At 31.7% G+C, this 23527-nt stretch overlaps 2 protein-coding genes across 2 annotated transcripts; one reads left to right on the top strand and one right to left on the bottom strand.

Annotated features, from left to right (window-relative positions):
* The first annotated feature begins 1197 nt into the window (after positions 1-1197).
* ROXY2 (Thioredoxin superfamily protein) lies at positions 1198-2118 on the top strand. The gene has a single exon (XM_090313046.1). The coding sequence runs from the start codon at positions 1299-1301 to the stop codon at positions 1671-1673; it is 375 nt and encodes a 124-aa protein (XP_090169172.1). The 5' UTR covers positions 1198-1298; the 3' UTR covers positions 1674-2118.
* A 13482-nt stretch (positions 2119-15600) lies between these two features.
* LOC120074993 (GRAS family protein RAM1-like) lies at positions 15601-18680 on the bottom strand. The gene is made up of 2 exons (XM_039028122.2): positions 17795-18680; positions 15601-16803 (listed from the first exon to the last, which is right to left on the bottom strand). Exons 1-2 carry the CDS (start codon positions 18677-18679, stop codon positions 15691-15693), a joined length of 1998 nt encoding a protein of 665 aa, XP_038884050.2. The 5' UTR covers position 18680; the 3' UTR covers positions 15601-15690.
* Between the last annotated feature and the right edge of the window lie 4847 nt (positions 18681-23527).

Here is a 23527-nt window from a genome sequence, read left to right as displayed (position 1 = left end):
GGTTAGATATTATAATTAAATTTACCTTTACCCATTAGCTTAAGATTTTAGGTCAGTCGATTATTTAAGAACATTTAATCCTTTTTTTTATTTCTAATTTTGTATCTAATAGAAAATTCATAGAAACAAAATTTAATATTTAGAGTTTTATTAGATTTAAAATATCAACTTATATTTATACAATTTAAACTATATTGGGGAAAGTATTAGACACAAAATAAAAAAAGGACAATCTAGTGGACTTGGGCCACTAGGGATGTTTTAGAATAGAAGGTCTAATCAGATGGCCAGTGATTTATTGGTCTCAGCCTCAACCTCGTCGAGATTGAGACGGACCAATTGGGTTTTGACCCAATTACATTTTCTCCTTATTTGTTAGGAACTCTCCGGGACTTGCTTCCTGTTGGTTTTGATCCATTTGTTAGATTAGATAACTCTCCTCATTCTTACTTTTATCTTGTATCTTTTAGACTGAGACCGAGATGGGCCAATGAATTGCATTTTCTCCCTATTTGTTAGGAATTCTCCAGGACTCGCTTCTTGTCGGTCTTGGGTCCATTTTTGAGATTAGGTAACTCTCCTAGTTTTACTTTCATCTTTATATTTTATTGGTAAAGAATCACCCATAACAATATAAAATATCTTTTTGGGAAAAAAAACTATCACATGACAACTTGTGATTGGATACACTTGGATGAGATGCACAAAAATGAATACAAAGATTCACCCAAATATTTTTCTTTGAAATCTATAGACGAAATAAATACAAAACTATCAAAATTTAGAAATTAAACCAAACCTTTAAACTTATTTCAATGAAAAACCATGAAAGGCTAAATTGTGATCACATGTAAGTATTTGGTTTCATTTGGTATTGTATGAAAATATGAAGAAGAAAAAGAAAAGGCTTCTGTTGTGTTCATTTTGTCGTACTTTCCAAATGCTTTCACTTTTTTTTCTTGATAATACTACAAAAATAAATAAATAAATAAAATGTAATTCCACAATCTTTTCTCTCTCTCATTCAGGTATCGCATGCGCTCGCTGACCACTATCTTTGTTCTACTTTTAGAGGGAGACCAAAGCTGTTGCCTTTTTGGCCCCTTAATTTAATTAAAATCCTCAGATGCTGTCCCTTCAAAATAAAAATTCAATAAATTACCCCACTTTCTCACAAATCCTTTCTAAACTCCCCTCTATAAATAATACACAAACACCCCCCATGTCTTCCATTCACCAACTAATCACTAAACCCCCCCTAAAATTTGTGTTTCTTGTGTGGGAACTTGGAAGAAATTATGCATTATCAAACCACGCCATCTTGGGGGTGTTACGTGTCCACCTCCGCTCTCGAGGATCCGATCGAGAGGATAGAGCGGTTGGCTGCCGAGAATGCCGTCGTCATCTTTAGTGTTAGTACGTGTTGCATGTGCCACGCTATAAAGCGATTGTTTTGTGGAATGGGAGTGAATCCAACAGTCTACGAACTTGATGAGGACCCGAGAGGAGGGGACATGGAGAAGGCTCTCATGAGGCTTTTGGGAAGCTCCTCTCCCGTTCCTGTTGTGTTTATCGGTGGTAAACTCGTCGGTGCCATGGATAGAGTCATGGCCTCTCATATCAATGGAACTCTTGTTCCTCTTCTTAAAGACGTTGGAGCTCTTTGGCTTTGACTTTAATCTCTCTTTAAAAATAAATTATTCGTTGAGGCTAGAGTAACGTGACTGACGATTCTATACTGTTGGAGATAGGAGAGAAATTAAAAAATTATAATTTGACCTACTCCATTGGTTTAGTTGAGACAGTTACACTAATCTATCCCAATTATGAATAATTTTTTTGCTTAATTATTCTGCAAAGCAAGGGAGGGAATACATGTATGACCTTTTCTTTTTCACTAATTTTTTTTACAGAGGAAGAGGAGTGTCGGTGTTTTTTTTTTGGGTTTGGTTGGTCAGTCCCCACTACTTAGGACATACTAATTAATCAACTAATTAATGTTCAGTTTCAGTACAACATTATCCCTTTTGTTTTGTTTAATTAGTGATTATTTGGTTTGATTTTTTTTATTATCAGAAAGATTTATGAAATGTAATAGCTGAACCTCCCTCCTCTGTAGTTGCTTTTGAGACCAAAGTGAATGAACGATATTTTATGGTATAATTTTTCCTTTTAATTTTGAGAAAAATAGTTGAATCTAAATAATGATTACACAAGTCAATCATGATGTCGCCGACAAGAAAAGAAAATAATATAACAACGAGAAGAAGATAAGAGAGAGCGAATACATAGAAATTGATAACCCAGTTCATGATATAATCAGACTTACAACTAGGGGTAAAGCACCCGAATAAAAAGAATTTCACTAATAAAGATAAACCATATACAAAGGAATACTTATCTAATAGTACTCACTATCTAAGCTCACAAAGAGCCTACTCCTGATGAAAAGTTTAGTCCCCTCTAAACTTGAGTCTCTCTCTCTTATTGCGTTTCATGTTTAGGCTCCCCTAAACTTTTATACTTCTTCTTTGGAGGCTTCATTATTCTTTTCATCATATGTTTGAAAATCCTTCCAACATATTTACTTACTCAACAAACACAATGAACATACAAACACTTCAGCAATAGATCACCAGATTACTAACAAGAAGAAGATTTTACAAAAAGGCTAGACAGATCTTCGACCAGAACTCATACACGTAGTCGTACATCCTTTTCTCTCTAAAAGCAAAAAATGTTCTGCATAAACACCACTAATCCAAGCATACAAATCAACTCACTAAATATATGAGCAATATAAGGCAAGAAATCGGCCAGGCAAAAAAATTTTGCTGCAACCAAAAGCAGAAAGCATTCACCAGAAAAATCTGCAACACAAAAAGGAAAGAATAGTGTATAGGCAGAAAAACATTCCTATCGTGAAAAAGCCCAAGATAAAAGTACCAAAAAGAAGGCCAAAAGAAAATAGCGAAAAATATCATTTTGGTCCCTGTTCGAGATTTGTTTAGTTGCTTTTATATTTTTCTAATGCAATGGTTTTTGTAAATGTCTCAAATAAAGTTTAACATCAATTTATAACATCATATTATATTTCTACAGAATATTTTCGTTATCTGAAAATATCCAACTGTAATATTTTGTCTGGTATTTTCCTTTATTTAAGTGTGGTCTTTCTATTTCAAATGGGGTTTATTTAAGTGTGGTCTTTCTATTCCAAATGGGGTTTGTTTCCTTTCTTGGGTTCGACTACTTAAAGAGAATTATGTTGTCCATTTAGGTTAGCCGCATATTTTATTAAGCAAGATGATTTATGTGCGATGGTCGATTTGTTCTACATTATGTTCTTGCTCCTTGATCATTATTCTCCTATGCAAGTTCTTTATGTAGGAATCATTGAAGATCCTTGAGTGGAAAACTGGATCGGACCCAAACCTAAAATTTATATAATAACAATTTTATACCAAAAACATATAGAAATTATGCATCTAATTAAAATACAGCATACTAGAAAAAGTGGGTTTAGAAACCCTTATCTTTGATGAACCTTTGTTCAAGAAAGAAAACCCTCGAACCAAACAGAACACCGTACGATGAAACTTCTATATTCTCTAGGTGAGAATTCAGGAGTTTGTGTGTGCTCTTGCTATTTTGGATGGGGAAAAAGAGAGTTGAGAGAAGATGAGAAGATTGGTAAAATCACATAACGTGTCTGTGTTAGTTGTTCTCAGTGAAAAAACTAGAGGAAGGAGATCAAAACCACAACCCCACTAACATGTATTAAAGAGAAAAGAGCGGGAGGGAGTTACAACTCCCTCTCAAGATTGATTTCTTAAAAAATAAATAAAATTTATTTATTTTTAATAAATCAATTAATATATATTTATATGATAATTACCTTATTATATAATATATATATATATATATATATTAAATTATATGTTATATCAAATATACCATATAATCTATGGTTTCTATATCGTATCAAATAACCTATAGTTTCAATCCTCTCTCACCGATGATTTTTAATATAAATCACATTTATATCAAATTTAATTATATGAATTCAATTCACATAATTACTATTTTAATCATATTCAACTATTTATTTCCTCTCTAATCAACTTTATATTATAATGTATCAAATACATTATAGTAATTATATCATTATTGTAACGACCCGATCCCCTAGGACTTAAGTTAGGCCGTTACTAAATACATTCATGCATGGAACAAAAAACGACACTTGGTTATGGCGAAATAAATGCTAATTAAATAAAGTAAGTTCAAAAGACTTTCATTAAATTCAAATACTAAAACAATAGTAGGGTACCCAAAAATCATAAAGGATAGTAAATGAGTCTGAAAAACGATTCTTAAAGTAAGTTTTAAACATCAAAACTAAAAGTTAAGAGAAACATGAAAAGAACTCTAAATTTCATGATGTGGAAGTGTAAAAATTAGTCTTAGTGGCTCGATCACAAATTCCGCTTGTCCATCGCCAGTGCATCTCTACCCTTACCTGAAACAACAACATGAGCAAGAATGAGTATAAAATACTCAGTAAGTAACCCCACTACTGGGGTCAGGCTGGGCATCTATGTCTTCTAGATACCCACTTCTGGTGAAACATATAAACTACTCTAGTCCTCATGGGACACATATGCACATGAAACAAGAAGGAGACTGAGTCCTATCCTACTGTAGTTAAGTATGCCCACTACCTCTGGTGAATCCCGAAGGAGACACAAACTGGTGAGTCCCGAAGGAAACACAAACTGGTGAATCCCGAAGGAAACACAAAATCTAATGGGCATCTAACTAAACAGTAAGGACATTTGAACAGTCTCAACATCACAATCATCACTGTACGAATTTATGACATACATATAAACCTTAACATCATGGCTCTACAACATACACATATACCTCAACATCATGGTTCTACAACATACATGTATACCTCAACATCATCAGATCAAATACAACCATAGAAGCACATACCATCTCATACTAGCATCCAAGTGTCTATGTGAGTAAATAAATAATTTGGATCTCGTAATAGAACACACTTTAATCATGTTATACTATCAATCGTTCATGTTGTCATTCTGCCATAACCTTCATTTAACATGTTAGCATACATCTAATGCCTAGCCCGTGGGTAGTTCCAGTAGTAAGATTACTTACTTTGATATTAGGTCGAACCAAAAAGCGATTGAATCTTTGTGAAATTCTTGAATCCTTAATCAAGCCTAAACATAAACCAAGCTTTAAAATTAATAGTTAAGGCCAAAATCCAAACACCCAAATATTACAAAATATTTCCAGATAACCTTACCTAAGGTGTGGTCTAATTCAAATTCACCTTTCAAACCTCCAATTTTAAGCCCAAATAATTAGCAAACCAAACTCTTCTTCATCTTGAATGAAATTCTTGAATCAACCTCCTAATCATAATTTGAAATTAGGCTTACATGATTAAAGCTTGAATCAAATACATATTTCACTACCAATGTCTCAAATAAATTATCCATATGTAGCTTCATAAAAAAAAATCACTTCCAAATGACTTTACCAAATTTCTCAACAACCAAAATTAATCCACAAGAGGGTCATCAAAGCATAAAACTTACCAAAACTCGCTAAAAAAAATTCTAACTTTACTGAACAACACCTCAATACCTTCACAAACTTGAATCCAAAGTTGAAACATAATGGGTATCAACCAATTGATGCCAAAAGTAAACGAGTATTCAAGAATCAACCGAAAACAACCCAAACGGCAGAAATCTTACCCAAATCGATAGATCTAGTGACGGCAAAAGCGACGACGCTAGAGCAGTGGTGAATGGAGGTCATGAAGAAGAAACTGGCGCGGCAGCTTTGGGTGGCGCCTAGGGTCTCGGCTGGAGGAAGAAGAAATTTGGGGGGGGGAGGGGGTGCCGGCAAATGCATGAGGAAGAAAGGGAAATGTGGGTTTGACTTTTTATAAAAAAGAACAATAATAATAATAATAATAAACGAAAAAAGAAATAAATATAATTACATTTCATTCCTTTCTGTTTTATACTATTAAATTCCTTTCTTTTTTAAAAGAAAATTAATTCCTGCCATTAATTTCCAATTTGAATAATTTCATGCCAACAATTAAATTTTCGCACTTACACTTGAAGTCCAAAACTCCAAAAATTCCCTCCAACTAATAACAATTACTGAAATTTCAAATAATAAAGTTACTGAAATTACATTATTACTAAAAAAAATGTGCAGGGTGTTACATTCTTCCCTCCTCAAAGAACTTTCGTCCTTGAAAGTTCATTCTTGAACAAAAAAACTCCGAGGGTCTTACATTCTTCCCTCCTCAAAGAATTTTCGTCCTCGAAAGTTCATTCTTGAAAAAGCTCCGGGTACTGGGCCTTCATCTCATCCTCTCGCTCCTAGGTAGCCTCCTTGAACTGGTGATTCTGCCACAGGACTTTCACAAGAGAAATTTCCCTACGGCACAACGTCTTTACCTCTTTGGCAAGAAAATTCTATAGGCTTCTCCTCGTAGCTCAAGTTGTCATTCAACTGCAATGGCTCAAAGTCAACTACATGGGATGGGTCTGTCACATACTTTCTTAGCTTCAAGACATGGAAGATATTATGAATTGAAGACAGTGTTGGGGGCAATGCCAAACAGTAAGCTATGGGGCCAACTCGTTCCAGGACCTCGAAAGGTCCAATGAATCTCGGACTCAATTTTCCCTTCCTTCCAAACCTTAAAACACCCTTTATAGGTGCCAGCTTTAAGAACACTTTATCACCTAGTCTTACATTTTAGGTCCTTACGTCTCACGTCGACGTAGCTTTTCTGTCTACTCTGAGCTATTTGCATACGAGCCTTAATCTTCTATATTGCCCCATTCATGGTTTGCACTAGCTTAAGTCCTAGCAATTTCCTCTCTCCTACCTCATCCCAATACACAGGAGACCTGCAGCTTTTCCCATAGAGGGCTTCAAACGACAACATGCCAATGGTAGCTGGATAACTGTTATTATGCTAATTCCATCAAATGCAAATGAGTGACTCAACTCCCTAAAACTCTAACGCACAAGTACACAACATATTCTCCAATGTCTGGTTCAAACGTTCTTTCTGACCATCAGTCTCTGGGTGAAAAGTTGTATTAAAATCCAATCGAGTATCCAATGCTAACTGGAGACTCTTCCAAAAACAAGATGTAAAATGAGAGTCACTATTTGACATAGTTAAAACTAGTATAAAAAAAAGGTGTGACAACCCCTTCCATATATAACTATGAAACTTAAGATGCTGAAAATCAACAATACTTTAACATGCTCAAGCTGAGAATTATGAAAACTATCGTGAGCTTAAGAAAGACTTATCCACTAAAAACATATATCTGAACTTACCATTATGTCACAGGGAAAACTTCATATGTGTAGTGGAGAAATTGGTCATGCTATATAATGCGTCATCTAAAGATACGTACCAGAACAAATTTGCTCAACTGAATACTGCTTCTACTCTAGAAGTGCCGACTGTGATGTCTCTGTTAGGGTCTACATGTCTGAGAATAACTCTGTCTAATTAAGTCTCACATTCATGAGAAACTCATGATGAGGCTCTATGCTGTCATGAGCTAGAAAACTTGCTTGAGCCATCCTTATATTATTCTTTAGGCCTGAAACAATCACATATCATTACTTAGACCCCGCTGCGAATGAGTCCAGAATTCCCCCCGAAAATGAGGTTTTGAAGTCCTTGGATGCTAAAGCATAAGTCAATTGATAACACATTTTCATAAACTCGTAATAACCGTAATTGATCCTTGAAGTCATTTTTTTTTAACAATAAAACCTTCTTGATTCATAAGTCCTAGCTTGGATTACTCGTACTCCCTAAAGCTAGTTAACTCATTGCCCATGCAAGAGAGTACATACTATCTTGTTATGCTCCAAACCCACTTTTAGTAACTTCTTACTATCAACTCAACTTTATTGCCAAGTATATCCCTTATACTAATGGTTATATTGGAAGATCCAACTTACTTACTTTTGTGCATATACCATTATTGTCTACCTCGAATTGGATTATTTTCTTTTCTCAATCAAATTGATGGTCTTGTTAGTTCATGTTTCCAACACTTGCACACAAAGTCAAAATCCCTTAAATCTTACTAATGCCCTCAATGTTTTACATCTTAACTAATGAAGCCTCAACATACCATATCAATAATTCTCGAACATCTACTGTTACTAGTAACTCCATTTTAACCTATCCCTTCTCAAGCTTCTATTTCGGTAACAGATTCTTGTGTTAAAACAAAGTTCCATACCAATCACTTACATAAGCTATCTTTCCATCTAACACATATTGTCCTAAAGTTTCACATGATAATGAGGTATTCTTCTTTTACACCAAAACAAATACCTTGTCACCCCTCTTATCAAGCCTTCAAACCATACTTAACTAGGAGTTTCGAACACATTAAATTTCTTTCTCTTTCCAAAAGAGTAAACTTTCTTGGATACTTTTCTCTCATTCACACTTATCTCTGATAAAACCACTAAATTCAAGACACCTCTTTTTTTTTTTTCCACTTTCCATGTGGAACATAATTTCTTTACTAAATTATATTTTACTTAATTGTTCCATAAATCTTATCTCTCTCACTAAGAATTCCCATCTTGTAGAATTCCTTTTTGTCAATTTGCATACGTTTAAACTCCAAAAGACTTTTGTTTCTTCAAATCTATCTAACTTGGATCTCCTTAACATAATAAGGCTCTGGGTTTAGTCTAGGTATACTAAAATAATCCTTCAACCTAAACAAATAACACCTTGCTTTAACCCCTTTAAGTCCAAGGTCGTGTCCAACTATTTTAGCTTTCTTTATTGACATCTACCTAGCTAGATATTCCAAAAGAATTCTTATATCATTACACATACTTTACCTAGTTCATCAAGTCGTAGTATTACCTAAATGATTATGACTTATGAATCCTTTCTAAAATTCTTCTCGAAATGTTGGGTTTTTAATATCTCAAAACCCATAGTAAATCTATAGACTCTTCTTCTTTTCCTCCTTATTCATAAAACAACTTTTAACCTTATACTTGAGCATTGGCCTGTGTATTTATACTACCACCGATTGCACTATCCAATACAAAACATAACACTAGTCCTTGATCAATTCTTGTCTTGACAATTTTATTCTTTGGCTTAAACATTTAAATACCTTCATTCCCAAATTGTCATAACTCTACATAGTTTCATCAACCTTTAACATTACTGAACTGAGGTATATATTTGTTCGTTTCTAACATAATTTCCATGAGATTAACTAGTGTCAAGTGACCTCATAATTTACTCTATTTTATTTTTCTCCTTTTGTAGTGTCGTACCTGATAATCCTCTTATAATAACTTCTAACGAGCCACTGATCTAGCATTAGAACATAACTGGTGCATTTAAGCCAAACAAATATTTTAATGCACAACTATCATAAAACTTGTAATTGATAAGACGTACCTGGCGATGACAAGGAATTCGTTCATGGGCCACAGGGACAATCTAGATTTACATAGTAAGTCAGTCTACAGAACCCAAAACATATGCTTTGATACCAACTGTAATGACTCAACCCCCTAGGACTTAAGTTAGGTCGTTACTAAATACATGCATGCATGGAACTCAAAACGACATTTGGTTATGGCGAAATAAATGCTAGTTAAATAAGGTAAGTTCAAAAGACTTTCATTAAATTCAAATACTAAAACAATAGTAGGGTACCCATAAATCATAAAAAATAATAAATGAGTCTGAAAAACGATTCTTAAAGTAAGTTTTAAACATCAAAACTAAAAGTTAAGAGAAACATGAAAATAACTCTAAATTTCATGATGCGGAAGTGTAAAAATCTTACCCAAATCGATAGACCCAGTGACGGCAAAAGCGAACGACGCTTGAGCAGTGGTGGACGGAGGTCATGAAGAAGAAACTAACACGGCGGCTTTGGGCGGTGGCTAGGGTCTCGGCTGGAGGAAGAAGAAATTGAGAGGGGGGAGGGGGTGTCGGCGGATGCATGAGGAAGAAAGGGAAATGTGGGTTTGACTTTTTATAAAAAAAAAAAACAATAATAATAATAATAATAAAACAAAAAAATGAAATAAATATAATTACATTTAATTCCTTTCCATGTTATACTATTAAATTCTTTTCCGTTTCAAAAGAAAATTAATTCCTACCATTAATTTACAATTTGAATAATTTCATGCCAACAATTAAATTCCAGCACTTACACTTGAAGTCCAAAATTCCAAAAATGCCCTCCAACTAATAACAATTACTGAAATTCCAAATAATAAAGCTACTGAAATTACATTATTACTAAAAAAATGTGCGGGGTGTTACATATATAATTAGATTAAAATAATTATATCACATATAATTAATTTTCTCAATTAATTTGACTAATTCAATTAATCCAAAAATTGATTCTATTGATTCCCATTGAGCTACAGAGGAGACTTCATGTACCTGTAGCTTGAAGCTCCAAAGGTCCGTGAAAGGTCCGTGAATAATTAATTAAACTCTTTTAATTAAAGTATTCACCATCTATTAACTGTCGGACACCCAATAAAGACCAATAGTTGCACTCTTTACACTATAGATATATTTATGTGTCCATTGAATATAACCAATCAATAGTACGATGACCCTTCACAAATTGTCCATAAGTACAATTGGACCAAAATTATCGTTTTGTCCTGTAGTTACATTTAACTCCTTAAGTATCATTGATCCCTCTAATGAACAATAAATCATAGTCCAACTATGACCAAACCCCTTTGAGGCCAAAAGAGGGTGTGGTGCCACATTGTTCAAGCCCTGAAATCAGCCCTTAAAAGGAGCAATTTATCTACTTACCCCGACATTGGAGAATGAGTGAATTCGTTCTTGTGTAGCTATGTTCCCAGCTTCCCAATCAGTCGAATCTCCAAAATGGTAGGCTTGTTGAATCGGCAATCTAGCCACCTTCACTCATACAAATCAAAAGACCGCCTTCATAAGCAGGTGTTCACAACTCACTCAGAATTCAAGTCATGTTACCTATGGTCATCCTGGTGAAATGTAAATCTCTATTATGAACGACGTTATATAGTGAGACTACTTATTTCGTGGTCCAGTCTTATACAAACTCCTTTGTATAGAATATTCCCGCTCACATGTCTTCATATGAATGATCAAGATCAGATCATTTGTAGCACTATACAACACATTTGTAACATTTACAAAATGGGTCATACTCGTAGTGTCACCAAGATAATGTATCTAGCTTTATCCATCTATTATAGACCATTTAGGTTATCACTTAAACATGATCCACCCGTATGTCTACATACATGTTTAAGGTACAAGATAACCTTGGATGTTACTTTATTGGTTGGTGGATTAATACAACTAAATGTCAAATAAAACATGGATTAATACAACTAAATGTCAAATAAAACATCACATATTTTATTAGATAAATAAGATGTTTGTACAATACAATTATAAACTATAGGACCCTACGAGATTTAAGACATCAATCCCAACACTTCATCCATTGAAGTGTAACAACACCTTGAAGTGAATCACAGTCTTAGGGGGAGCCTAAGTCATTGTTGCTAGAGAAGGGATTCTCAGTCTTAGGGAGAGCCTAAGACTCAGCTTCAGAGGAGGAGTTCTCCATCTTAGGAGAATCTTAAGATTCATCAGTGAAGGGAATTCGCTAACTTGAGGAAAGATATCATCATGAGATAAGTCTTACTCATCATCAGAAGCTGAGGTGATCAACACTGATATTGTCAAGCTTAGAGGAGCCTAAGTACACTCGAGAGGGAGTCTCACATCTAGGGAGAGCCTAGGTGATTAGTGAGATGAGCTCTACCTGAGTCATCGTAGTGGTCATGTATTACAAATAAGTACGTAATCTACTTAACTCTTTAAAATTAGTGGATTATCTTTCCTTGGTCCACTGTCCTCTAGACATAGGTGGTTCATCACTTAACTGGGATACCAACTTCTGTGTGTCTTTACTTGTTTACTTGTAGTTAGTATTTTTGTTGTTTCAGTGGTTGTCAATGCTCTTCGTTTAACATCTGTATATCGAGTGATGAATCATCCTAGGGCTTTTTCAGTCCCTAGGTTTTGGGCCTAGTTTCTATTTGGCCCTTAGGACTTAAAATATTACATATTTAGTACTTAAGTTTTGAATTTGGTTTCATTTTAGTTCCTAAGATTCAAAATGTTACAATTTGACTCTTGATATTTGAGTTTTTTGTTTTAATTTTATCCCAAGATTTTAAGATTTTTCATTTTTAACATCAAATTTTCACTAAATACTCATTTTTTACCCTTAGTATTAACATATGTTAAAACTAAAATAATTATAATAATTATAATTAATTAAATTTCACTATTTTTCATCATTTTTAGAAATAAATTTAAATTGTCACTTCATAATTATTTAAAATTAATTAAGAGAAATTGATGTCAATGATCGAAAGTGAGTATTTAACGAAAAATTGATGTTAAAAATATATAATCTTAAAACTCAGGGACAAAATTGAAATAAAACTCAAATCTCAATAGTAAATTTGCAACATTTTGAAACATAATTAGAGACTAAATTGAAACGAAACTCAAAACTTAAGGATTAAATATGTAATATTTTGAAACTTATGAATCAAAAGAAACTAGGTCCAAAATTTAGGGACTAAAAATATATTTTTTTCTATGAAAATATGAGCATACAACATAAGTGCAATAACAAATTTTACTTAAATGAATTATTTCATAGACCAAAGTCATGAAGTTAAGCATAATTTAGTAGTTAATTAAAATATTTCTACCCCTTTTAAGAAGTCATAAATTAAAGTTCAAATCTTTATCTATATTGTGTTGTAAGAAAAATGAAATTAAAAAAAAAAAAAAAAAAGTGATTTTTCTTTTTCTTTTTCTTTTCTTTTCTTTTTTTTAAATAGTGCAGTTAAACTTTAAGGTCGAGGCCCGAGGGAGGCACGCAGCCTTTCATTGCCTTGTATTGCACCAAACATGGCATCTCTTTCCATTTTTACCTCAATATATATAACAATACATCATTTCATATTCCATTTCTACTCATTATTATTTGTTTTTAATTACATTTGATTAGGTTGTATGAACTTTTGACTATATTCGTTGTGTATTAATGTTTGATCCTAGGTAAAATGTGATCTATTAAAATTAACTAATATGTTATGGTATACACGAAATTGACAAGTAAAGAATAAGAACAAAAAATCGAGAGATTTATGTGATTCATTAATACTGTGTTAGCGTGTTAGCAAAGGACTGATAGAGCAATTCTATCATTAGAGGAGAATATTAGATAATACAAAATATATAATCCTTCTAAAACCCTACATCCAAAATCATAAATAACATATAATGTGTTATTCTTGAGTTCTACCAAACTCTCTATGCATGATCATTCAAAGTGTCCCATAACATGTTCAAGACATTAATTTCAACACTATGATCTAATAAAAGAATTTAGATTAACAATTGTGTCTATCATATGATTAGGATAAGAAGATCTGCATATCACAAGCAAAATATAATAATTGGACTCTTACATTAATTATTTTTACTGATCTATAAATCAAATAAAATAGTGATACTAATAAATTTTAAATGAGGACATTATTACTGGAATTTCTTTTTGTCTATGCAGTGTGATGTAACATATCATTTTTTTTTCTTCATCTTTTTGCTATTGCTCCCTTTTCAGCTTTAGTTATCCAGAAATACAAAGTGGAATTTAATTTATTGGGATCCTAACAATCTTAGAGGGTTTTCAAGTCAATTTACTTGAAGTGTAACATATCATTTCTTTTCTTCATCTCCTGTTTTTTCTCCTTTTTTTTTTAAAGAGAAAATCTCCTTGTTGATTCTGATCATTTTATATCTTTATATATTCACTTGAAATTATGTGTAATTACCCTTGGATTTTGTGTATTTCTTACTAGCTACTTTTATACCTCCATGTTCAATAATTAATAAATAAAATAAAAAACGTAAATCGATTAAAAAAAGTTATACATCTATTTATGTGGTTCCTTAACAGGGTGTTAGCTACACCAATAGATAGAGGAAGAACATTTTATTATCAAAGAATAATTTAGAATACAGAAAGACGATACATCTAGGATTAAAGAGTTTATATGACACACTTTTCTAAACCCTATGATCAAAATTGTAAATAATATAAATATACCCAAATACAAATTCAACTTAGGTTTCAAGGCAAGACCCATGTACTTGGTCATTTGAAGTGCCAAATAATATATTTAAGACATTCCAACAAATGTCCACCTTGACTTAAATTTTCTCACAAATAACATATGTACTAAATGCAACATAAAACATTGTCAAACGTACACCCCGACTTTTTCCTCATGCCTCAAAACTTTCCATAAAGGAACCATCAACAATTCAAAATAGCAAGTCCACACAATGTTGAAACTTGCCATGTGGAGCTAGCTTGGTAAGCATATCGGCAGTACTAATTTTCATCACCTTAACCCTATGCTCACTTCTCGGGAAATGATATCTTATGCTTATGTGCTTAGTCCCCTCATGATGAACTTGACCCTTGGCTAGACATATTGCACTCAAGCTATCACAAAATACAAGACCTTAATCATGATGTAAACCAAGATCATCAACTAGCCCTCTCAACTATATTCTCCTTTTAGCAATTTATGTCAAGGTCATATACTTTGTTTCAGTAGTAGACAAAGTAACAGTAGGTTGTAAGGTTGCTTTTCAACTAACAACAAAACCACCCACAATGAACATATAATCAACAATTCTCCTATTTATGGTTCGAACAATGTTAGAGAATGTTATCTGAGCAGTATTTGGTGTATTTTGGGCTCACTCCAATTGCATTATAAAGAAACTCAAAAATATTATTTTAAAAAGAAAAAAGTTTATCATAAAGTAAATTGTGGTTGGACAATGGAGTAAAATGAATGCCAATTTATGATGTAACCTAAGTATCTTTTATTGATAAAGGGAAAAACGGCGCCCATGCATTCCAATTAGATAAATGAGGAAGAATCCATATGAATATACTTTAATGGACATTGAATTTGTACTATCAATTTCAAGTTTAAAGATTTGATTAATTATTCCACAATTATCTAGAGGAAGAGGAAAAAAGGAAAAAAGAAAGCACTTCATATATGGTAGGCCCATCTATATCTTAAGCCCATTTACTTATCAACTTTAGACCTTTCTGTACATTTTTCTTTTAAAATTAGCCTCAACTTCTATAATTTATCAAAACTAGCAATTCACTAGTTTATATTCAACCAAAAAAGAAAAAAAACTCATAATATAGCCTGTAATATCACAAGGAACAAATCTATATAATTAATCCAAGAGATCTCCCTTTCCATGACCTATATGGTATAAGATTGTTCTAGTTTTTAACACTATTTTTCTTGTTCTTGTACATTCTTTGTAAGTAATAATTAAACATATATAGATAGATAGAAACTATAACAACAAATTCATGATTAAAATAAACCAAAAAAACAAATCACAATTATTATTATTTAATAAAAAGAATAAAAATATCCTCCTCAGCATCTCCATGCAGAAGCTGCAATAAGAGCTCTATCTTGCCACCCCAACAACAAGCATCCTTTGTCCTCAGTCAACCTATATCCATCACATGAATACAAACCAAGCAATATTTTTGACTGTGTCACTGCATTACTACTCAATGCCACTCCTTTAAAACCCTTTGCTTCCATTAATTTCCTCCATTTCTCGAGCCTCTCATGTCGTTCGATTCGCTCCGGTCCTTCACAAGCAACGATGTTTCTTATCTCCGGTGCAAATATATACTGCTCAACCTTCGCCCGCTGTGCCGAGTCCGGTGGAAATGTTGCATCGAGTGAGTCGAAAATAGCGGAGTAATAGTGTAAAGCTTCGAGGAACCTCCCCAAGAAGTACGGTCCGTTATGGCTTGCTTCTTGTTCAACTAGGGTTACGATATTTGGAGCCTGATCTCGGATCATTCCAAGTAAATTCCCAAGACTCTTCCCGGGGACACGGTGGAGACGGTTCACGGCATTAACTGCTAGAGCCTCACCGACACGACGGTTGAACATGTTTGGCTTTAAGGCTTCAAGTTGTTCTCCAATTGCATGGAATTCAAAAGGGACGTCGAGAGAATGAGCAAGCTCGGTTAAGCAACGGCCGGTTTCTCGTACGGCGTCGATGGCAGGGCCAACACCGGTGATTCGGAGGAACGGGGAGCCTCCGGGGCGAGCTGCTAGGGCTTGCATGAAGGCTGGCCATTGATAGCCTTGGAGAATATCAAGGTCAATGACATGGACACGTTCTTCAGCTTCAAAAGCTTCAAAGATGGCTTGATTAGCGGTGAAATGAGCAAATTTGACATAAGGGCAAGCTTGATAAACGATTTGATAAATCTTGAGGATTTCAAGGGAGTTTTGAGGGAATGGAGGGATTGAAGAAGAGGGTTTTGAGGTAGTGAGAGTTGCAGCAAGACGAGCAGTTAAGGCTTCAGTGAAACAAGAAGCAACTCTTTGCATGGAATCACCAATTGGAGTTACAACTCTGTTGAGATGATGAAGATATCTTCTTGCTAACATGTAATCTTCTTTTGCCACTGCTTCTGCACATGCAAGAAGGAGGTGCACCAGTTGAAGTCCACTATCTTGTTCCTATAAAGTTTTCAAGAATGGAAACCACACACCAACAATTTAAATTAACTGACCTCTTTAAAATCAATCATCAACTTTGGATAACAATTTCGTTTTTTAAATTTGTGTTTGTTTTCTCCTAATTATATCTTATTATAGTTTTCACACTCCTTAAAAAATATTTCACAATAGAAACATATGGTTGGAAGTGGTGTCTTCAAGTTTTTTTCAAAAACTAAAAAACCTAAAGTCCTGTTAAGTAACTATTCGGTTTTTTGTTTTTGAAAATTATGTTTGTTTTCTTATAATTTCTTATTCATGGTTTTCATATTCCCTACCTAGGTACATTTGATGTCTTAGCTAATTTTCAAAATAAAAAATTTGTTTTTGAAAACTACTTACTTTTTTTAGTTTTTAAAATTTGATTTTGATTTTTAAAATATTTTTAAAAAGTCAACAACGAGACATAGAAAGTAATAGACAGAAGAGGGTTTAAAGGCCTAATTTAAATAAATAAAAGAAAAAGGAAAAAAAAAAAAAAACCAAATAGTTAGGCCTAAAATGTTTATCGAATAGGACTAACTTTTCATTCTCCCAAAGATCATTTGTGACAAGTTATAGTTACATCACAAGGCTATACAACCTAGAGTTGCTTGATGCAGTGCCTTATGGTTGAACTTGCTCCACAAAGTCCCAGGAAATAGACAGCTCCGGGAATCAATGATTCTTATTCCACCGAGTTGAAGCTGAGACTTTCTTCGCAAGGATAGATTTGCTAATGATGTTAGATGCTTTAAGTCAGTTATTGGACTTTGAAAACTTTATTACGCTAAAGTATGTAAATCTTTCAAGTTTAATTAGTGTTTAAATGGATAAAATCAAATATGTAAATCTTTCAAGTTTAATTAGTGTTTAAATGGATAAAATCAAAAGTTGTAAGATAAAGTATTTGGTAGAATTGAACTTGATCTTCAAATTAAGAGTAAACAGAAAATGTTTGGTTAATAATTACCTGCTCAGATCCAACAGGAAGAGGTGCCATCAAGCTATGGTTGAGCTGACTTTGCGGCTGCTTCGGCGGTGGCGTCAGTCGTGGTGGAAGGTGTGGCGGATTTCCTTGTTGATCTTGATCATCTTGTTGTTGTTGTGGCAATGAGGCAGTTGTAATATTAGAGCCAATATGATTATAGAATTCCCTCTCAACTGTTGATGATTCTTGGTTTGAGCCACAAATAATATTTGAAGAGTTTGGAAGAGCCAAATCCTCAAAAATAATAGGTGGAAGAGAAGAAGTTGATATATCATAATATTGCAATGATTCTCCAATACCACTTGAAATCTTGGGCATGTTTTGATATGTTTCAAATCCTTCTTCTTGATAATTTTCCAATAATTCTCCAATGGTTGGGATTGAAGAAGAAGAATTTCCCTCTATTGCTTGCATATATTGATTGCTTGGAGAATTAAAGACTTTGTGAAGTGGGCTAAGTCCTTTTCCTTTTTGAACACTACTTGAAGCTCCAACTTGAGAGCAATTCCTTGGTGGAGAACATTGCATCATTATTGATTGCCCATAGTTGTAGTTATAATAGCTGAAATTCAAGTTTTGAGGCGACGGTAAGCTCCGAGCAGGGGACGAGATCATGAAATCGCAATCGAGTTGGTCTGCAAACAACGAATCCCATACCGAGTTGTCAGGCGACTGAATCTCGACATCGCCATCAATTTCGAATTTTGGAGCCGGGAAGTCGAGGCTAGGCGGCATGAGGCCGGTTTGCTCGATTTTTGCTGAAACAGATTCGTTAGAGGAAGTAGGTTGAGGAAGCTGTTGTTTGCTGCTGCTTTGATCGGTAGTACTCTTGTTGGACCCAATGCTTCCACACAGAGAATTCATCATCTTTGATTTCCTTTTTTGCTTCTCTAATGAAATTCTCAAACAACCCAGAAGATAAAAACAACTTTTTCTTTTTCTTTTTTATGAGAAACTTACAAGTTAATTAAAAGAGGGAATTTTGATATAAAAAGAAAGAACTTTTGGAAAGAAGGAAGTTTGGTTGTTTTTATGGGGATGGGATTTTTGTCAGTTAGTAGAGGAATTTAAAATTAGAGTTATTATATGGTCTCGTAATCAAAATTATACCTGCCTAGATTATATTGTTTAGCTGTTTCCTAGAGAAATGTTGTCTTCTTTTTGGGCTAACTGTTTTAACTGCCCCTTAACAGAGTTCAAAAGTCTGTGTGTAGGAGTGGGGAGAGTCCCAAATTTCCATCATCCCCCAAACTTGGGGCCGGCTGATGGGACCAATAATTTTTTTCCACCAATGTTCATAAAAGAAAAAAAAAATACTTAAGTGTATCTCAGATATCACCTATCTTTGTGTATCCCACTAAATTGTCCAATCATAATTTGACATTTAACAAATTCTTCTTATTTCTTTTTTAAAATCTTTTAATGATTTTTTTTAATGTGAATGATGAGAACGTGATGCATAAAAATGGGTGCTATTCGAGATGCATCCAAATATTAGTATTACCCAAAAAAAAAAAATAACTAACTTAGACAAATAATTTTCTCAAAAACATTCAAGGAAGATTCTGACCTTTTTAATGATATGTTTGAGAGTGAATTTAAAATTGTTAAAATCACTTTTGTCATGTTGAAGCTCACTCCAAAATTACACTTTTAATCATCAAATTTTATTTAATATTTAATTTTATACTTTAAAATACTGTGTTGATATCATCAAAATTGGTTTTGAATGATTAATAAAAATATGTTTACGAGTGATTTTGAAAATAAGAAAATCAATTTTAACTATTCCAAAAATACTTGCAATCTTGCCTTAAGCTAACTTCTTAGTCCATAACATATACCTTAATTAGTTCAACATCATAATTTGATGAAAGAGAAGTCAATGAGTGTATATACAAAAAAAAAAAAAAAAAAAAAAAAAAAAAAAATACTTCTTTTGAGAATTAGCATGAACATGTACATATATACCTTAAATGTTCATGTTTAATTTAATCAAAGAAGTGTAACAATGATTAATTTTATACGTTAATTATCATATTGTAATCATGGAATAATCTTAAAAGGCCATTGTACATAAAATACATATTTGATGATATGATTTTATTTATAGGACCAAGGAAATATCTAACAAAAAGAACATGTAAATTTGGTTTTTTCTTTTTAAAGTTTAATGCATTTTCTAACAATTTATACTAACTTGTTATTTATAATTTAATGAGTACTATCATTTAAATTATCGTTAGTCAATGATGAAGGAAAAATCAAAGAGAGTGATTAAACACTTTTTTTCGCTAATGTCAGCAATTTTTTTATGAAAAAAATCTATTGTATGGAAAAAAAAAAACTTACTAATACAAACAATTTTCCTTTTTTTTTCTTTTTTTTTTTGAAAAGGAACAATTTTTCTAATTACTTTTAAAATCACAGCACAATCCTAATAATTTTGAATTAGATAGTGTGGGATTCAATTGAGATATATATTTATAACATTTCCATTTACTTGAATATAAAATCAAACAAAAGTGTTACATTTTGTTTCTACTCTAAGTGTATGGACCTTGACTAATTTTATAGGGCACCTTCTCTCATCCTCTAACATTTAGTTTGTGAGGTTTTAAACAACGTAAATACTCAAAATTCAAAAGAAAAGAAAAGAAAAAATCTTAGGTTCCATTTCAGTTTCATGTGTTGAAAGTTAGGATTTAACTGTTCAAAATTTTACTTTAAACATTTACATTAGAAGTAATTTATTTTGTGAGAATTCAAAATTTTCGTAGAATGGACATCTAAATTACCACCTTTGTTTTGCAATAATATAAGATATCTGGATCTTTGGAGATTTTAAGGCATTCTAAGATACCCTTTCAAAGAGCATCTCGGGAGGATATTCATGTTGAAGATATCATCTTTTTACTCTTTCAACTTTTCTTTTATATCTATCTATATATATATCACTCTCCTTTAATTAAAATAAATACTGTGTAGTTCACACTCTTTGGTCATGTTTTTTCCCTATATTTTTATAAATATATTGAAATTCAAATATATTTTATAAAAAATCCTAAATTAATATATATTATTTCAATGAAAAAAATAACAAAGAAAATAATAAAACAATATAAATTTAAAAAGAAATTCAAATTAATAAAAACAAATATGTATACATTTAAATTATATTAAATTACTTATAAATTAATGAATAATTATAAAGGCATTTTTGAAATATTACGTAAATTTATTACATTTTCTAGAATTCTACCAAACAAACACAATTATCCAAATATTTTCAGATATTGATTATCCATAATTATCTAAGGATATTAAATATCTATAATTCTAGACATTTAAAAATTTCAATTTTCTACATTAAAAAAAAACAAATAAACAACTCCTTAATGTTATTTTTATTGTTTTTAGTTTTTAAATGTGTTAGATCAAAATAAATTTAATTATTCTATCGATTATCCATAATTATTTAAGGATATTAAATATATATAATTTTAAACATCTAAATATTTTAGTCATCCGCATTATAAAAAATAATAAAAATAATAATTTTAAAAAAAAAGAAAAAAAAAACTCCTTAATGTAACTTTTATTGTTTTTTGTTTTTTTTAAATGTGTTAGATCTGAATAAATTTAATTATTCTTTCTATATAATTCCATGAGAATGTACCACATTTTTATTCTAGACCGGAATTTTTGTTTTACATTAGTTAAAAGTTTATTTATCTATTGAATTTTACCATCTCATTTTTTATTTTCATGTAGCTTAACAGATTTTGATTATTGCTTCTGCAATATATTTTGATTTCATTTTTCTATACATTTTCTCAATATTAATTTCGAAGATATATGTTTAGTGCAACAGAACTATATCTTAAAAAGCTTCTCAATGATTATCCTAATATTCTTAACTTGTTTTAGGATGTGTTTGAAATATATTTTCAAGTGTTTAATTTAAAAATTAAGTCATTTTGGAATAAATCTAAGTGTTTGACAACTACTTAAAATAATTTTTAAATGTATTTTAATTAATTTTTATTAAAATTATTTAAATAAAATGATTTTTAAAAAAAAATATCTTTTTTCTGAAATCAATCTAAATGGACCTTAATCTATGAAGTAATGAATCGCTCGTCGAGATAAAAAGGTTCTTAATCAAACCTAATGTGTTTGCCTCCTATTGGGATACTTTATCTTAATATTTAAAGTTATTAAATACTGATATTTTTCATAAGATACAATGAATTAGAAAGTAATTGAGATATCAAAGTATTTTTATATTTGTATTATTGTATCCTTTTGTCAATATATCTATTTTGTATATTATCCGTACAATATATCATAGCCAACGGAAGCACGTATATAGAATACATATAAATATAGCCTTTCATCGAAATTAAAAGTCTGTTTGAATTCACGTCTACTATGGTATAGATTGTGATATTTTACTATTATTTGTAAATTTTTTATTCATTTACTTATATTAGAAAACAACTCTTAAAAATAATGGATTCAAAAATAGAGTTATATCTCATGTTATATGTGTTCGGTACCAAAATCAAAAACTGGACTCCAATTTAAACAATTGTTCAAAATGTGTTTGATAATATATTTTTAAACCTTAAAACTAGTTGTAGGTAGCCATTAAATATTAGGTCTAATAAAAATTACTATCAAATAATTTAGGATATATTTTATGTTAAAATTGTATAATTATTATTAAGTTTTATATAATTTATGTTGTGTTACACTTTTTCTATTTTTGTTGGGCTGAGTTGGATCTCAGGTTGGCTAAGTAAAAATTCTGATGGATCCAACCCAACCCAAATTATATATATTTATATATGTTTAAAATTTGACTACGTTTATGAATCTATGATATTTTTCTTTTAAAATTGTTATGATATTTGTATTTGTTTAAAATTTGTAATAAATATCCTAGATATTTGATTTTAACATTTGAATTGTATGAGATTTTAGTTATTAGCCTGTGTTGTAGATAATTTTATGTTATTTAAATTAATAAAAAAAGGTTATAACTCAACAATCCAACCCAAATTTTAAAGGTCGGGTTGGAGATTTTGTTCGGATTTTTTGGGTTGTCAATCCAATCAACCCGAATTTTTTAATTGGTCCAAAAAAACATCATCAATCTAACTCAAGCTAACCCATATATACCCCAAGGTTAGTTAAGATATTTAGATGCGACTACTCATCCTTCTACCTTTACTATCTTATTAAAAAAGTGGAGTTGCACTATAAAATACTATATTCGATGACGTTTTCATCTTTTTTAATTTAATACTGCGTTTTAAATTTTCAAATTCAAAATCTGGATACATTAAAACATAAATATATTATTTTCAAAATTGTTTTGATCACATATTCGAAAACAGCAGATTACCTATCAAATATGTATTTCTTAAATTCAATAAATTTATATATATATATACATACATACATTAGTCTTAGGAGATACAAAGTTATATATCTAGAGGCATATTCCCTACACACTTATACATCAAGTATTATACTTCCAAATATTTTATTTTTAGTCTTTTAATTTTAAATTGAAGATGACTTTTAGTCCTTATATTGCATGTACAGGTAATTTTGGACACATGCGAGAAAAATCAAGGAGGAAATCAAAGTTTGAGAATAAAGCTAGTAAATTAAGGTTGCCTCATCCCAAGATGGACTAAGACA

Source organism: Benincasa hispida, chromosome 4 (genome assembly GCF_027475165.1).
Source record: "Benincasa hispida cultivar pf3 chromosome 4, pf3_genome.v1.1, whole genome shotgun sequence".
NCBI lineage: Eukaryota > Viridiplantae > Streptophyta > Magnoliopsida > Cucurbitales > Cucurbitaceae > Benincasa > Benincasa hispida.
This window is presented reverse-complemented; position numbering and strand designations above follow the sequence as displayed.

Coding starts and splice junctions, on each gene's coding strand:
- ROXY2 (XM_090313046.1), top strand. CDS start 1,299: ATGCATTATCAAACCACGCCATCTTGGGGGTGTTACGTGTCCACCTCC.
- LOC120074993 (XM_039028122.2), bottom strand. CDS start 18,679: ATGATGAATTCTCTGTGTGGAAGCATTGGGTCCAACAAGAGTACTACC. Junction 16,804..17,794: donor TTCCTGTTGGATCTGAGCAG/GTAATTATTAAC, acceptor AAAACTTTATAG/GAACAAGATAGTGGACTTCA.